General features: G+C 41.4%; 1 protein-coding gene across 2 annotated transcripts in view; it reads right to left on the minus strand.

Annotated features, from left to right (window-relative positions):
* Window positions 1-3741: 3741 nt before the first annotated feature.
* Window positions 3742-14238, minus strand: part of KDR (kinase insert domain receptor) — a 30283-nt gene continuing 19786 nt past the window's right edge. For both annotated transcript variants that reach the window (XM_066185751.1, XM_066185752.1), the window contains 9 exons: window positions 13291-13391; window positions 11817-11939; window positions 11568-11679; window positions 11080-11179; window positions 10858-10963; window positions 9621-9772; window positions 6313-6409; window positions 6126-6214; window positions 3742-5267 (listed from right to left, as the gene is read on the minus strand). In XM_066185751.1, the coding sequence (XP_066041848.1) occupies window positions 5063-5267; window positions 6126-6214; window positions 6313-6409; window positions 9621-9772; window positions 10858-10963; window positions 11080-11179; window positions 11568-11679; window positions 11817-11939; window positions 13291-13391 (1085 nt within the window). In that variant the 3' untranslated portion in view covers window positions 3742-5062. The remainder of the gene's footprint in view (window positions 5268-6125; window positions 6215-6312; window positions 6410-9620; window positions 9773-10857; window positions 10964-11079; window positions 11180-11567; window positions 11680-11816; window positions 11940-13290; window positions 13392-14238) is intronic.

The following is a 14238-nucleotide window of genomic DNA, read 5'->3' on the forward strand; positions in this document are numbered from 1 at the left end:
AGGTTACCCTGTGGCTGGCTTCCTGCTAGTGAGCTTGGTGCCAGCAGCACAGACTTTCCTGAGTACCCCACTATCACGGGGCCATCACTATAATGGGTGGTGCTGGGCCAAGCAGAAGTCCAGGCTGCCAAAAGCCTCACTGGTACTGCTGCTTAGCTGGGCAGGATGAAAACTACCTTATGTCTCATTACAGTGAGTGACAATCATGCTTCTGACTGTAGTGTGAAAACAAACCAAGAGAAATAAAACTGAAAACTCTTTGTGAAACCATTGCTAGTCACACCACTTAGCATGACTATACTGAAAGAGTGTGGAGCCCAGGGAAACAGCTTTGCAGGATGGTGAACAGATTGAGCTCTCCTTGGAAAAGATAATTTAATTTAATTTCATATGTTCCACCTTTTGAGAAAGTCTTTTTTTTTTTTTTGATCAGGACTTAGGAAAACCCATAGCACTGGAGTTTTACCTGGCACCAGAGGCTGTGTCTGACATTACAGATGGGTCTGGAAATTGAATTAATTTCCCCCCCACTCTATCCCAAAACTTACAGAGCAGTAATCATTCACCATAACAAGTCATCCTAACAAGCTGCAGGGCAGAGATACTTCACATTTGTACCAACCAGTGGCAGCCAGTGAACAATGTCTAGGTAACCAGAACACCCTTCATCATGAATCTGATATGTTTAACAGCTAATTAAACCTGTGTAGGGATTAGGCTTTACATTGTACAGTTTTATGGCAACAAAACCTGAGCTTCCTAAGATTACACTGAGCAGCTCCTTATCTCTGATGCCGAGATGTTTATCAGCACCATATGTTACAAGCTCCTGCTATGTTTCTCAATGACCTTCTGGGACTTAATCAGCCTGAATGTCAGGGGTTGAGGAGCTGAGGACATATATTACAACACAGAATGCAACACTCAGCCAGGCAGAATAAAAATGCAGGGCTGAAGTCCAAAGGAAAGGTCTTTGTTGGTTAACTTCTGTCCCTAATAAATTTGTCAATTAGAAAGAACAAACGTTAACTTTGTTTTCCTTGCCCTTGCTGTTGCTTTGAGAGGTCCCATACTGCAAGGTAACACGGTGTGTACTCAAGTATCAGTAATGAGGGGAAACCTCAGATGATTCATGGTTTGGGAATGTTTTGCATAAAAATAGCAAATTCCAGCTATCTGGAGGCTGTCCACACTGCCTAGTTATGTTTTCCAGCCTTGGAACCAGAAAAAGAGATGCCATGAAGAGGAAATTTTTGTCCCTAATGTCAGCAGCTCTGTGATTGTAGCGATTTTAGTCACATACTGCTTTTAAAATTAATTAGCAGTCTGTCCCAAAAGACTCCAGGCATGGTCTTTCAGGACAACCCACATCAGAAAACATGGAGTATCATGCTGACACTTTTATTCTCATGTGAAATGCACTTGCTTGCAATTGGAGATGCATTAATAAGAAAAGCTTAGGCAAGGACTGGATTTGCCAAGACATTTCCATGCAAATGATGAGATACATTTTACAGTATCTTTTGCAGGGAGAAGGACCTACCTACCATGCTTGAACACCCCTGCATACTTCAGGTGAGCTGTGTTTACAATGATAAGAGCTGACATGAGCCACCTCCAAACCCTGAAACTGCCTGTTTCTGCCATGGCTGTGCAGATGGCACGTCCTAACCCACCAGCAAATACAGTTCACTGTGGCAGTTCCTCTGAACAAGTCAATCCCATCACTTGGTCTCCTCACTCCAACCCAGGTGCTCACAGTGATATGTTTGGATACATAATTTCCTATGTGTCCCTTCTATTTATTGTAGCTCACTGGGCTCAGATCCAGGATGAATTTCATGGATAAGGATGCTGATCCAAATGTTGACACTTTGCAGCATGGCTGCAGGATGGAGATAAAGCTGGGACTGGTTTGCAAGGCATTTGCAAATCTGTGCATTATTTGTCTGTTGTTTCATTGAAAATACCCTTTTTGGAATTTAAAGCATCTCAAAGACAGATGTGGCATGACTAGCATTTAGCTGAATGTACTGTATACAGAATACAACAAAAAGTCCAGGTGTTTTAAAGGATGTAATGGCCATGGTTTAAAAAAAGAATTGTGTTACAGCATGCCAAATATATGAACACATTGATAGAACTTATTCTTGCTTCTGACAGTGAATATGTAGTTTGGGTTGATTTTTTTTTTTAGAAACTAATTTCCTTTCCTAAAGCGGGTGTGTGCTAGTTGCCACATTTCCCAGGTATATTTAAAACTGTTTGGACCCAGAAGAGAGTTTAATTGGCTGACAAGGATTTTAAGTGTGAACTTAGTAACTGACATGGCTATGTCTTGAAACTTCATTAGTTTGCATTGTGGTGGGAGGCTGTTGTAGAGGTACCGTGAAGACACAGGGAAGCATCTGTGTGTATGTGGCACATACAGTGTGTTACACCAAGCTGGAGAGGAAAAAAAACCCTTCAAAATGAGATGTCTAAATTGAACATCCCAAAGCTTGAGGAATGCAGGTCTAGGGCAGATGGATATCAATGTCACATCTCCATCTTCACCTCAGTGTCAGGACTCTCCAACACACGGCCTATCAAGGTCCTGCCACTGTTAATATTTTATGTCCATTGTGTAAAAATACATAGAAGAGTGCTTTCATTAAAGATATTGAAAAACATTGCAGAGAAGGGATGTTAAAGGATGTAGCATTGTCTGTTGAGCATACTCTGCTGGCTGGACTCTTGCCTGGGAAGCAAGACAAATGTTCAAATACATATGTGAAAATACAAGTACATCCTAGAAGCCCTTGTGCATGATCTAGGAAGCCTCTCCCTTTTTTTCTGTCTGACCTCCCTGCTCCTGATTTCCTGGCTATAAAATGCTTTAGATTTAAGATGACCAATGGAGAAACATTTCCAGCTTGACATCCCATAGCCTTGCATATGGGTAATGTAAGTAATGTGCAGAAGGCATGAGTACCATGTTCCGCTTGAGAAGAATTTAGCAGTGAGAGCTCACACTTCCTAGACAAATGTTCTCACTATGCAGTAACCTGTCTCATTTCAAAATGCAATAAAGAGAAGCTGAATCAAAGTCTGCCATTTGTGGCTTAACGTCCCTTGCTCTGTTTTTTAACATAAGCTGTTGTGACCCTAGCAGTGGACAGCCTTGCCCTGAGAATGAAGGCCTATGCAGTGCAGAAGAGAAAGTCAAAAATTGAACAAAGGGAAAAAGTAGGAACTTTAAGTACAGATTTAAAATAAAGGAAGACTTCATTGCACAAGAGCAAGGACAACATTAAGTCTGTGAGAAGTGAGCTAGGAGAAACAAAAGTGGGAAAAGATTAACAAGGCTTTAAAGGAAAATGCCACTCCCCAGGCAAAAGCCACAATACAATTAGATCAACCACCCGCAAATGAACATAAACTCTTTCAGAGCAGATTCAGTTTGTACAAGCAGTCTTTTCCTCTGGCCATTTCTCTAAAGGTATTTATTGCCAACTGCTAAAAATCACTGAAGTTTCTTACTACAAATGCCTACTACACGTTTGTAGACCTGAAAAAAGTAGTACTTTAGAATCTTCCCTGCCAACAGAAAGAATATAACAAAAGAAAACAAACCTACTTGTAGCCCCCAGCTCTAAATTTCCAGTCCCTTCTAAAGAAGTGAAAAGTTTTAGCTATTAAAAAATTCTGTGACCAGTGCAATGCTACAGAACACTGATACAAAATGTGAATAGTACAATACCTGTTATATAATATATATTTATATTTTAATATATTACATTTATTTCTACATAAAGAGGCTATAAATACTGTATATGCCTTATATTTATGGCTCCCAGCATTTGACATTATAGTAAGTACAAACAAAAAAATACTTATAAAAATACAAAAAGAACTCCGTAGAAATAGCTTTACATTTTAAAATCTTGTAGTCCTCATTGTGTCTATCAATAGAGTTCTGAGACTACAAGAGCACAGGTAAGAAGTTGTCCAACAATTAGGCACAATTTCATCACTCGGAGATCAGAGCTGCCATGAAACCAGACACGGATTCCCAAGGCTACATAAACTGAGATCTCTGCCACTGCAAACAGACTTTGAGTTTTCAAAATGAAAGAGTCAGGCCTAAATCTGAGGGAGGGGGAATGAGATGAGAATGTAGGGTGCCCTTAGGATGCCCCACCAGAACCACAGTGCTTCCTGTGGTCCTAGGGTAAATGACATTGCCTTTTCTACCTGTTGCAGAGGCTGCCCAAGTGGTGATCTGAGGGGAGGGGAGTATTTTCTGCAGCAGCTTCAGGCAGCTCGGAGGCAGGTAGGCATCTGGCCTGAGGGAGGGTGCTGGGCAGAAAAGTGGAGCAGAGCAATCCTCAGGCATGGCCCTGCTATTCGAGTCCCATCACTTGGGTCAATGTCTGCCTTCTCCCTACTAACCAACTTCACTGAGAAAAAGCAACTCACGAAGACTTGTACAGCAGCTTTTTTCCTCTGCCAAGGACAGAGACCATCACCCCCACCTATATTTAGCCCAGCCTATGTTTAGTCTCAGGCCGTCAGAGTGCCAGAGCCTTGAGCTGGAGGTTCCTTTTTTTGTTTGTGAAGGTACAAGCAAGGAATAACTCTGAGAAACAAGAAGCCAGTGCTGTGCTGTTTCCTTCCTGGAGTCCAGCCACAAGGGGAAAAACAAACAAGTAGAAAAAAACCACAAAAGCAGGGATGTGCCATTTTTTCGTACAAGTAGAAACAGTAAGTCGAATGCCATGATGCTGCCTGCATCAGGCAGATGCTCGACATCACCAGGCTCAGCCTCTGCCATGGGGCTGGCACAGCCCGCACACCACAGCCAGGGCTGTGCACCCTCAGCCACTAGCGTCTCTTGAGGAAAGAACTCCAGCCTGGTACGGCGCACTTCTGCTGCCAGATGCTTCTGCATCATCTTCAGGAAAAATAAATGTCTTTCCTTAGTCCCACGGATGCCATCTTTCAATACATCAAACCTGAATACCACCAGCCCAGGCAATGAAGGCACATCCCAGGGGGAGCTGGAGCTGCCAGCTTTCCCCTAGAGCGGCGCGGGGCTCTCGTAGGGGAGCCCATGAGCGCGGCAGAGCGGGGGCGAAGCCTCCTGGGCACACAAGAGTTCAGTTTCCTCACTGGAGTAGACAGTGGTGTCCATGTCATCCGAGTGGTATCCTGACTGGTACCCACTTGTCTGGTTGGAGGCTTCGGACATGACAGATTCGTTACTCTTGCTGGGCACCAGGGTGCTGCAAAAAACAATCAGAAACAGGGCTGAGAGCTGTGGAGACTGTCTTCTGGAGGGCAGGTGGACGTTCTGGATAGCAGCTGCTTTCCATCACAGCAACAACCAAAGCAAAAGGCTGTGCTCAAACCTGGCTACAAGCCTTTTTAAACATGCATTTGATTACAAGGAGAGAGCTTTTCTCTACTTGCCCCAACTTCACTAATGCACGAAAAAGATGTTTAATTTTATGACGATACAAGGAGTCAGATTGCGCCCGCAGATGAAACAGAGAGAAAGCTTTTAGAGGCTTAACTTCAGCTGTGGTGCAATTATAACTGCAGTATACCTTCATCTGCACTGAAGTTGTCCTGCAAAAAAAAATTCCTGAGAAGCTCTCAGAGAGCATACGTGAGGTTTCAGCTCCATGAATGCCACTGTGCTTCCTGTGAACTGCACAATGAAACCCCTGTACAATGCTCTGAAAATACACCCAGGGACATCCTGAAAACTTGAGTGTCAGTCATTAAAAAAAATAAAAAAGGCAAGGAAAAACCCCAAAGCTGTTCACTGGTTCAGACAGGTCCCCATGTGCTCAATTTTGTGCACCAGCTCAGTACCTTTGGGAGGTGGTTGATGCTATTGCAGCTGATAAATACAAGTCCTTTCTGGGTGCTGACTGAGGGTTCCAAAAGCTGCATTACCTCCCTTTTCCTAATAACAAATGCAGATGACCAGGCACACGGGGCACAATTTTGCTTTCTGCTTTTGAAAATACTTTAAGAAAAGATTTTGTCTTCCAAACAATTTCACAAACCAATCACTCTTCTGACATACTGCAGTAAAAGGTGATATTCAATCCTATGTGTAGCCTAAGCCTTACCTAAAGGGTATTTTCACTTGTTTTTCACTTTCTTCCAATGCCTTCAGCTCTTCAGATGCAAGAACCATCCCACTATCTGTCTGGTTTTCCTGCAAAGGTGTTGGAAATGCATTAAATGGAAAATGATTAAAAACACACACAAAAAAGTATCAACAGAAGGAAAGTATGCATAAATAGACAAACTCACCTCCTGAACAACTTTTACAGTGGTTACCAATGGGACATCTTCAAATGTTTTCACACTCGCGGGGCGGCTTTTTCTCTTGCTACCTTGTCGGTACTGACTGCAAAGAAAACAAAACAATTTTGTTTCCACTATCCACAACTTGGCTGCAAACAGCACAATGATATCAGAATCCTTTTATCTCTCTTCAGAGAAGTTAATCCTTTTGTCAAAACATATTATGCAAACTCCAAAATATCTATTTATTGAAAGGGATGAACAGCCTAGAAAGTGGCATATTTCTGACCTTTTGCTCCTGACAATATTGATCTCTGAGCAAATTCTAAGAAATGGCTTTGAGAAAACAGCTTCTTTCCTCAGTTACACTGGAGGGCTTCACTTCCTGCAAGCCTTGCTTAGAACTATAATAAACAGAGAAGCCTGGAGCACGGACATGTGTCGCTTCCTTTGAACTGCACTTCTGAGACCCCTGGCTGGACCTAGGACAACAACAGCAGAGTCAGCACACTGCTGCCCTTAAGCTGTGAGGATCAGGTCAGGGAGTGCTAAATCTCTCTTGAAGGCTCTTCTCCAAAAGAAGCCCTCTGGTTCAGGATGACATCCACAAAAAATATTGGACAAAAAAATAAAATTGACTTTCATGAAGATACTAATACAGCAAACAAAACAGCACCCTCAGCTTTCTGCCTAAGTGAATATGGAATGAAATGGATGGTGTCCCAGTTAAACACCAAATTTATGTTCTTAACAGCTAATGAAGGAAAAACCATGGAGTTAGAAGAGTAACTTGCATCCACTTGAAGTGCAAAGCTGGAGACTATTGAGAGCATCATTCACGCCTTTTACCAGCTTTGAGTCTAGCTATGCTGAATCCTGCTTATCTCCAACAGACATTTATTTAAATTGGTGGGGATTTTACAAGTTCCTTGAGTAGCCTGCTCAGGTGCTCAATCACACTTCAGAATGTTTTTCAAATAGTAAACCTACGTATTTGCTCAAATAAAATTTTTCCTAATGGTGGGGACACAGAACAATTATTTAACATTCTCTTTGGAGCAAATTTTCATATTCTGAAAACTCTTACTATGTTCCCTCTCCATCTTCTCTTTGTAAACTTAACAAAACCAGTTCTTTCAAGCTCTCTGCACTGGCCATGTCTTCTGCTCCTCTGCAGTGGTATCTAATTTATTTCCCATCCCACACTTCCAGGACCAAAACCGTCAAATGGACAATCTAGTCCATGCACCCTCCTGGACAACCTGATCTTGTACAACTAGAAGTTCATTCCACAGCTTGCCTTCTAAGTTTGGAAGCCCCCTGTGTGGCTGCATTAAATGTACACATAGGCATAGAACTGCATGGCCAGGACTACAGTTTTCTAGGGTGGTGAGGGCTAAGAAGCTCAGCCTCTTGATCTGAATGACCTCACAAGTATAGGAGACCTGCCTCTGCTGAGCCCAGACAAGAGCAAGCCTACAGGGGTTGTTGTAGATGCATCAAAATACATCTTCTCTGCTATCATCCAGGTCAACTATTCAGCCTAAAAATGAAACTTAGATCATTTTGACTTGATCTGTTATTGACAAATCCATGCTGGCTGTTTGTAGTTACCATTTAGGCATTTACCATTATTTATCTGAATGTTTATTCCAGGACTGGTCCTGGAATTCAAATTAAACTGATTGCAGGATTACACTTTTTCTGTTCTATCTAAGAGTAGGTATTATCTTTACACTTTACGCTAACTCTTCTGTACCTCACCTGTCTGTTTTTAATGACAATCTTTCAAGGTTCAGGAATTGCATATCTATTTCCTTAGCCAAATATGGCAGATGTTAGGAGGTCCCGCTGATTTTAGTTTATATCAGCAATCTAAACATTCTTTAATATTCTCCATGTTTTTCCTGTGCTTTCTATCCTCCTCCAGCTTTGATTTAGAGATTCTACTTTTTTCATAGTACATTTGTGAAGATTGAAAAAGACAGCTTTGAACAGATCAATCTTTTCCACTACCTCTATAGCAAGATCCACGCCTTGGATCATTTTCAGCTACCAGAATAAAAGAATAAAGCCCCTAAGCATGACTTTACCTCCTCACTTTGCCTCTCCTAGCATGGTTGCCACAAGTGTTTTCACAATCCTGCCACAATATAAGGCAAGAGAAAAGAGATTCAAAGTCTCCTTAAAATGTCAGCTGAGTGCTTCTGTCATAACAGGAAATGGGGACAAAGAAAAGCCATATAGGAAGTATTAAAAGTGGAAAAATAAGTGTTAAATCATGCTTTTTTGTCTTTTAAACATTTATCATTTGAACTGCCCCACTACTAAAACATGGGGTTGAAAGCTGAACTGCAGGATCATAAGCTCAACTGGAGTGTAAAATGCATTCTGCCTATGTAGTCTTTTCTAGGACCACATAAAAATGTTGTCCTGCTGTTCCCCAAATCATTGGGAGCTCTGTCTGTGGTGGATATGATACAAGCAGTGAGGCAGAGGACTCTTTCCTTCATGGAAACCACATGAAATCTGCCAACAGAGTCCGTCTCCACCCTGATGGTCACATCCATCTCTTTTTACCCTCCTTCTTCTGAGACTGCATTGAACAATCCAGGGCTCCCAGCATCTCAGTGGCTGCACTGGATGAGAAAATGCCTTTCTCCCTTACATCCCATGCCAGAGGTCCTCAAAGGGTCCAACATAAGCCCCTGAAGTGCATTGGTACAAACTCCTTCCTGGAAAGTCACTCTTGCCATGATACCAAACAGCATCTACCTTTGTGAATGCCCTAGGAGTCCACCAGAAGCAAGCAGTGGACAAAAAACAGTGACAAAACTATTTATGTCATGTTCCTCTTGGCTATCAATTCATGAGCTACTTTCCAATGTTTCACTTTAGGAGGAGAAATGCCAGAGAGGTTATTAATGATAGATCTTTCATCATTAATATTCTTGGCAGCTGCAACACAAGAACACTGCAAACACAACTGAACTGGACCACTAAAACCTTCTATATGTTCTGGTTCAACAAATAACAGTTATTTTCATGGGTTTTGCTATTTTGTTTGCTTGTTTTTGAATGGGAATACCAAGTCTTGAAAGGACAGCAACATTAAAAATAAATCTAAAAATCACTAAGTGGGAAAGTAAGAAACTAGCTTTTGCCTACAAAAGCTTTACAAATTCCTTCTTATCCCTACGGAGAAGGTTAAATATGGACCAGGCAGCTGAAGTCTCTTCCTTTCATTTTCCCTTCCCCCAGCATGAACAAAACCTTCCCATAGGCCCCAGTAGGATGTCCACCATATAATATACCTAATTCCTGCTGTGTTGTCATAATGGAATTTAGGATCACAGACTTCCTCTTCCTCCCTACAGGAAGCAGGTGAAGTTGGGAGAGAGAGACCTGAATCCTCTTCCATATTCAATGATACTGACAAAGGAAGGACAACGTAGTCTTTACCATCCTGTAGAATGCAGTGAAAAAAACCACAAAAATTAAACAGGCTACAGAGACACACAGACATAAACATATACATGCACGTACATGGAGAATGCATCAGTCCAACAGTGTGGATATTTTATTAAACTATGAACTGGATACCACCTTTGCAGGAGCAGCTACATTAAAAGAAGGAAGATTAATAAGAACCACTTCCAAGTAGTTTTAAATTTTTTTAAAAATAGGTTTTTATCTGATATACTGTAACATAATGTATAAACTGGACTTCTGTTGATGTCTTTGAAAAAATAAAAGTAGATTTTAGTAATATTTGAATCCCAATGCCACAAAGAAAATGAACCTGATAGTTTAGAAGGGCAGTGTAATTCCCATCATCACTGAGAGGTTAGAAAGGGAAAGCCTGTCTAATAGGGAGCACACAGCCAAATCCATCCTCCTTCAATCAGGGGGCTCAAATCTATGGCCCTGGCCTTGTCCACTTCTGTAGTAACTGAAGAGGAAGCTACAAGACGGAGAGCACGGAAGGGAGGCCCATGTCCCCACCTGGTCACAGTGGGCTCTCTTACTGCAGTGCCTGCACACAGATCATGCCTTAATACACTCATTTGCATGGAGCTGCTCACAGGCAATTAAGGTCTTGTATCCTTGTTTTCCAGGACAGCTGTTAAAAGCACGGCAGCCCACACCCTCACACACACACTAAGATAACCATCTTTGGCACAGTAAGATCAACAGGAGCTACCTGCTGGAATGCATCTACAGTGTGCAGAGAAATCCGCAGCAGAGCAGGGAACTGAGTCCCGTGCTAACAACTCCCCAGGAAAGACAGCAGTAGTGTCATGGGAAGCTTTGCTGGAAGGGCAGAGTGGCTTTTGGTTACCACAACATGACCTCTAGGATCTTTACACCACACATCACTCTCTGCTAGTCAGAGACCCAACTGCTGGTTAGTAATGGGAGCTGTAGAAGAAGCCCAGGCTCCCTGACAGCTCCAGCAGACATCACCCAACTATGGAATGCTGTGATGACTGGCAGGACAGGACAGATTCAGACAGTGGCTTTAGCAGCCAGAGAATACAGTTCACGTACCTGACGGACGTTGGCTTGCAGTAAATTCCCCAGGTGCTCCACCAGCTCTGAAAAAGTTGGTCTCTGCTTAGGGTCTCCATGCCAGCAATCCAACATTGTTTGGTACCTGGAATGACAAAAACAATTAAAATACCAGTGTAAAGAAATCAGCACCTATTGCTTGCTCCTGCACCTGCTAGTAGTGTAGGGTAAATGTGTGTGGATGGAAGAACAGTTTCTCACATTTCTGGTGTTGTATAGTCTGGTGCTCGCATTCTCGTTCCTTCTTTCAGTCTTCTGCAAAATTCCTCATCAATTTTCACTCCAGGATACGGTGACGCGCCTAAAATGAAAGCAACAGTAAGTTTAATGCATTAGACTCTTAAATTTTGGGATTAATTTTCAAGCAAATAACTTGCTATGGTTTGTGTTAATAAGACAATTTGATATATTTGGATGTGTAAACAATTTGTATGTATGATGGAAACAGCAACTGACTGAGTAAATGAGGCTCATCATCACATACTGAAATTGTGTGAAGAAGCATTTCAAGTCTATGTTCCTACATTTGCATTTTAAAGAAAATTTGAGTACTTTATTTTGATGGAGAAAATATACAGGAATTTTTCAAGAAGTAAAAAGAATATGGTACAGAGGATACAAGAATACTTCAACTGTTTTCTGCAGACTCTTTTGTTTAGAGATGGCTCAGTGAAATGAAAGTGACTCACCTAATGAAAATATTTCCCACAGCAGAACTCCAAAGGACCATACATCACTCTGAATGGTATATACTCTATCAAAAATGGTTTCCGGTGCCATCCATTTTAGGGGTAGTCTGGCCTAAAAGCATTTTCATAAACAAAATGGTATCACAGTTTAGCAAAACACTGAGGTTCCAAAAATATCTTTAAGAGAAAAAAGAAAAAAAATTGTGATTTCATATTAATTCTCTATCAAACAGATAATCTGAAACTTACATCTCCTTTCCTGACGTAATCTGGGTCTTTGTAGATGTCTCGAGCCAAGCCAAAATCACAGATTTTGACCACATTATTGTCTGACAAGAGGATATTACGAGCAGCCAGGTCCCTGTGGATGCACTGCAAAGAGAAGTAAACAACTTCATATGCTGCCTGTCGTCACAGCTCTGTCCACAGGGCTGATCTCTTTCACATATGTGCTCTTCTACCCTCAAAGGCCAGATAATTCTTAAAACCTTTTAAGAAAAAGAAACCTCAGCATCAACAGTTGCTGATTTTAAGTGCTTTTTTGATGGTCACAACTGATTTGGCTCAGGGAGACTTGTGTTCCCAAGTCCAAACATACATCTGTTTATCCACTGTGCAGAGAGAGCCTTTGAAGTTAGCTGATTAATTATCCTAAGAAGCTGACACAAAACAGGTTCAGATCTGATTACCTTTAGATTTACTTAGGTTCACTTCAATCTCTGTACTCCACTATTCCTCTGAAAAACATCACACTACAATTCTGACTCGATTCCAACACAAACTAATATTTACTACAGAAAAAGGAGTCCACATCTCTACCTATGCAGAGCAACAGCTTAGTTAACAACCCAACACTTCAAAATTCAAGCCTCAATAGCCTAAAGTAAAAAAAAACAGGCTCTGAAAGTGCATACAGATTTATTTCTACTATGAATTGAAACTGCAGATTCTTTAAGTAGGTATTTTTACATTTTTTTACATCAATTGGGATGTATATGAAAGGCAGACAAAAGCATGTTTTTTAGAAAAAGACACTGAAGTCTGCTCTTGAACACCTAGCCTGCACTCTAAAGCAGTTGTATTTCCTGCTTATATTTTCTTTTCCCATTTCGAAGTAGTTTTTGTTTCTATACAGCTGCAGACAATTCCTCCCTCTTGCTGGAATTGTCATCCTTTGAAATACCTGCTCTACATATTTACGCTCAAAACACAGAAAAGTACTTCTAGAAGGCCAAAATGCAGGTGAGGTGCTGTTGACTGCCAGGGTGCCCTTGGCAAGAGATTCTCCAAGGAGTAATCCATGAAGTTTCATGGCTAAGTATTGTCTCTCCTCACACTGCCCTTCCAATCCCAGTGCGCAATGTACAAGCAATGTCCTCAGAGCAAAATCCTTTTACTCTCATTTAGATCCTGTTCCCAGGGATTTGCCCCTAATTCCTTTAATTGTCCTTATAAGTAAGTTCCCCTCCTCCAACCACTTAACCATTCCTCTATGAACTGGTGGCCCATAAACCTCAGAAAGATCATTAACATTTGTGTCAATAAATGCATGGGCTGTTTCACTCTGTAGTATTAACGATTTGGGTATGTCTTAGAGCAAAAAGAAAATGTTGCGGATGACTGCCAGTCCAAAGATGAACATGCTGTTTCCTTCTATAGACCTACAGCACTACTTCCTGAAGTCAAATAAATAACATGCCACTCTTCCTGAGAAGTTCCTTACTTTGCGTGAAGCCAAGAACTCCATTCCTCTCGCCACCTGGAAGCTATAACAGATGAGGTCCTCCATGGTCAAAGGGTTCTTGGAAAGGTCTTCAGGACCAGCTGCAAAGAATCAGATGACAGTCAAACATGTCCTTTGTCACTGATTTCACCAATAACTGCTTGTTAGGTAAAAATCCATCTGAACCTTATGCCACTCTGGACTGGAAGAGCAAACCAAGCACTCTTTTTAGCTATATAATTATCATTAACAACCCATTTTACATCAAACTAGTCTTGTGCAAAATAAACTTTGAGACGATGGGTTATACCCTAGGCCTCCTTGCTTATTTCTAGAGGAAAGATTTGTGAGACAATCCCAAAAGAAAAACAACTAAAATTCATTTCACAAGTTCCTAGGACAGTAAAGCTTTCTGTGGTTTCAGCAGATGAATTTAGAAACCAAGGAGAGGGAGGCCCCACCTAGTCTTTATAAAGAAAGAATATGTGGTAGGGAGAAAGACTTTGATTTGGCAAAAAGCCCTGCTAATTTAATGTGGAAGAACCCTAACCACATCATCTAGTGACCTGGGGGGGATAATGTACTCAAATACCCAAAGATACATAGGCATTTAGATTCTGCTGAAATAAACAACTCTATGACTTTGTTCAGCTTTTGATTTTAGGCAGACAGCTACCAAGAACTACAACACTGGTGACTAAAACCTTCACCATAAGGGCTGCTTCAGGTCTACATACTTCTTTTAACATCCCAGCTCAGAGCGTCAATGTTTACACCAGGGAGTACTGGAAAGGGACTAAGATGGTGTGGAAATCCATGAAGCGCATGCATGACATTACCTATTAGATTGCATTGAAACTGCAAGATCATTCCCACTGTTCACATACTGATGTTTTCTTTGCATTAAATGATTTTTAGTAGCAGTAGAGGTACAGGCAGTATCTCTAT

This window comes from Chamaea fasciata, unplaced genomic scaffold, assembly GCF_029207755.1.
Source record: "Chamaea fasciata isolate MVZ Bird 193981 ecotype frontalis unplaced genomic scaffold, bChaFas1.0.hap1 SCAF_6, whole genome shotgun sequence".
In the NCBI taxonomy this organism is placed as follows: domain Eukaryota; kingdom Metazoa; phylum Chordata; class Aves; order Passeriformes; family Sylviidae; genus Chamaea; species Chamaea fasciata.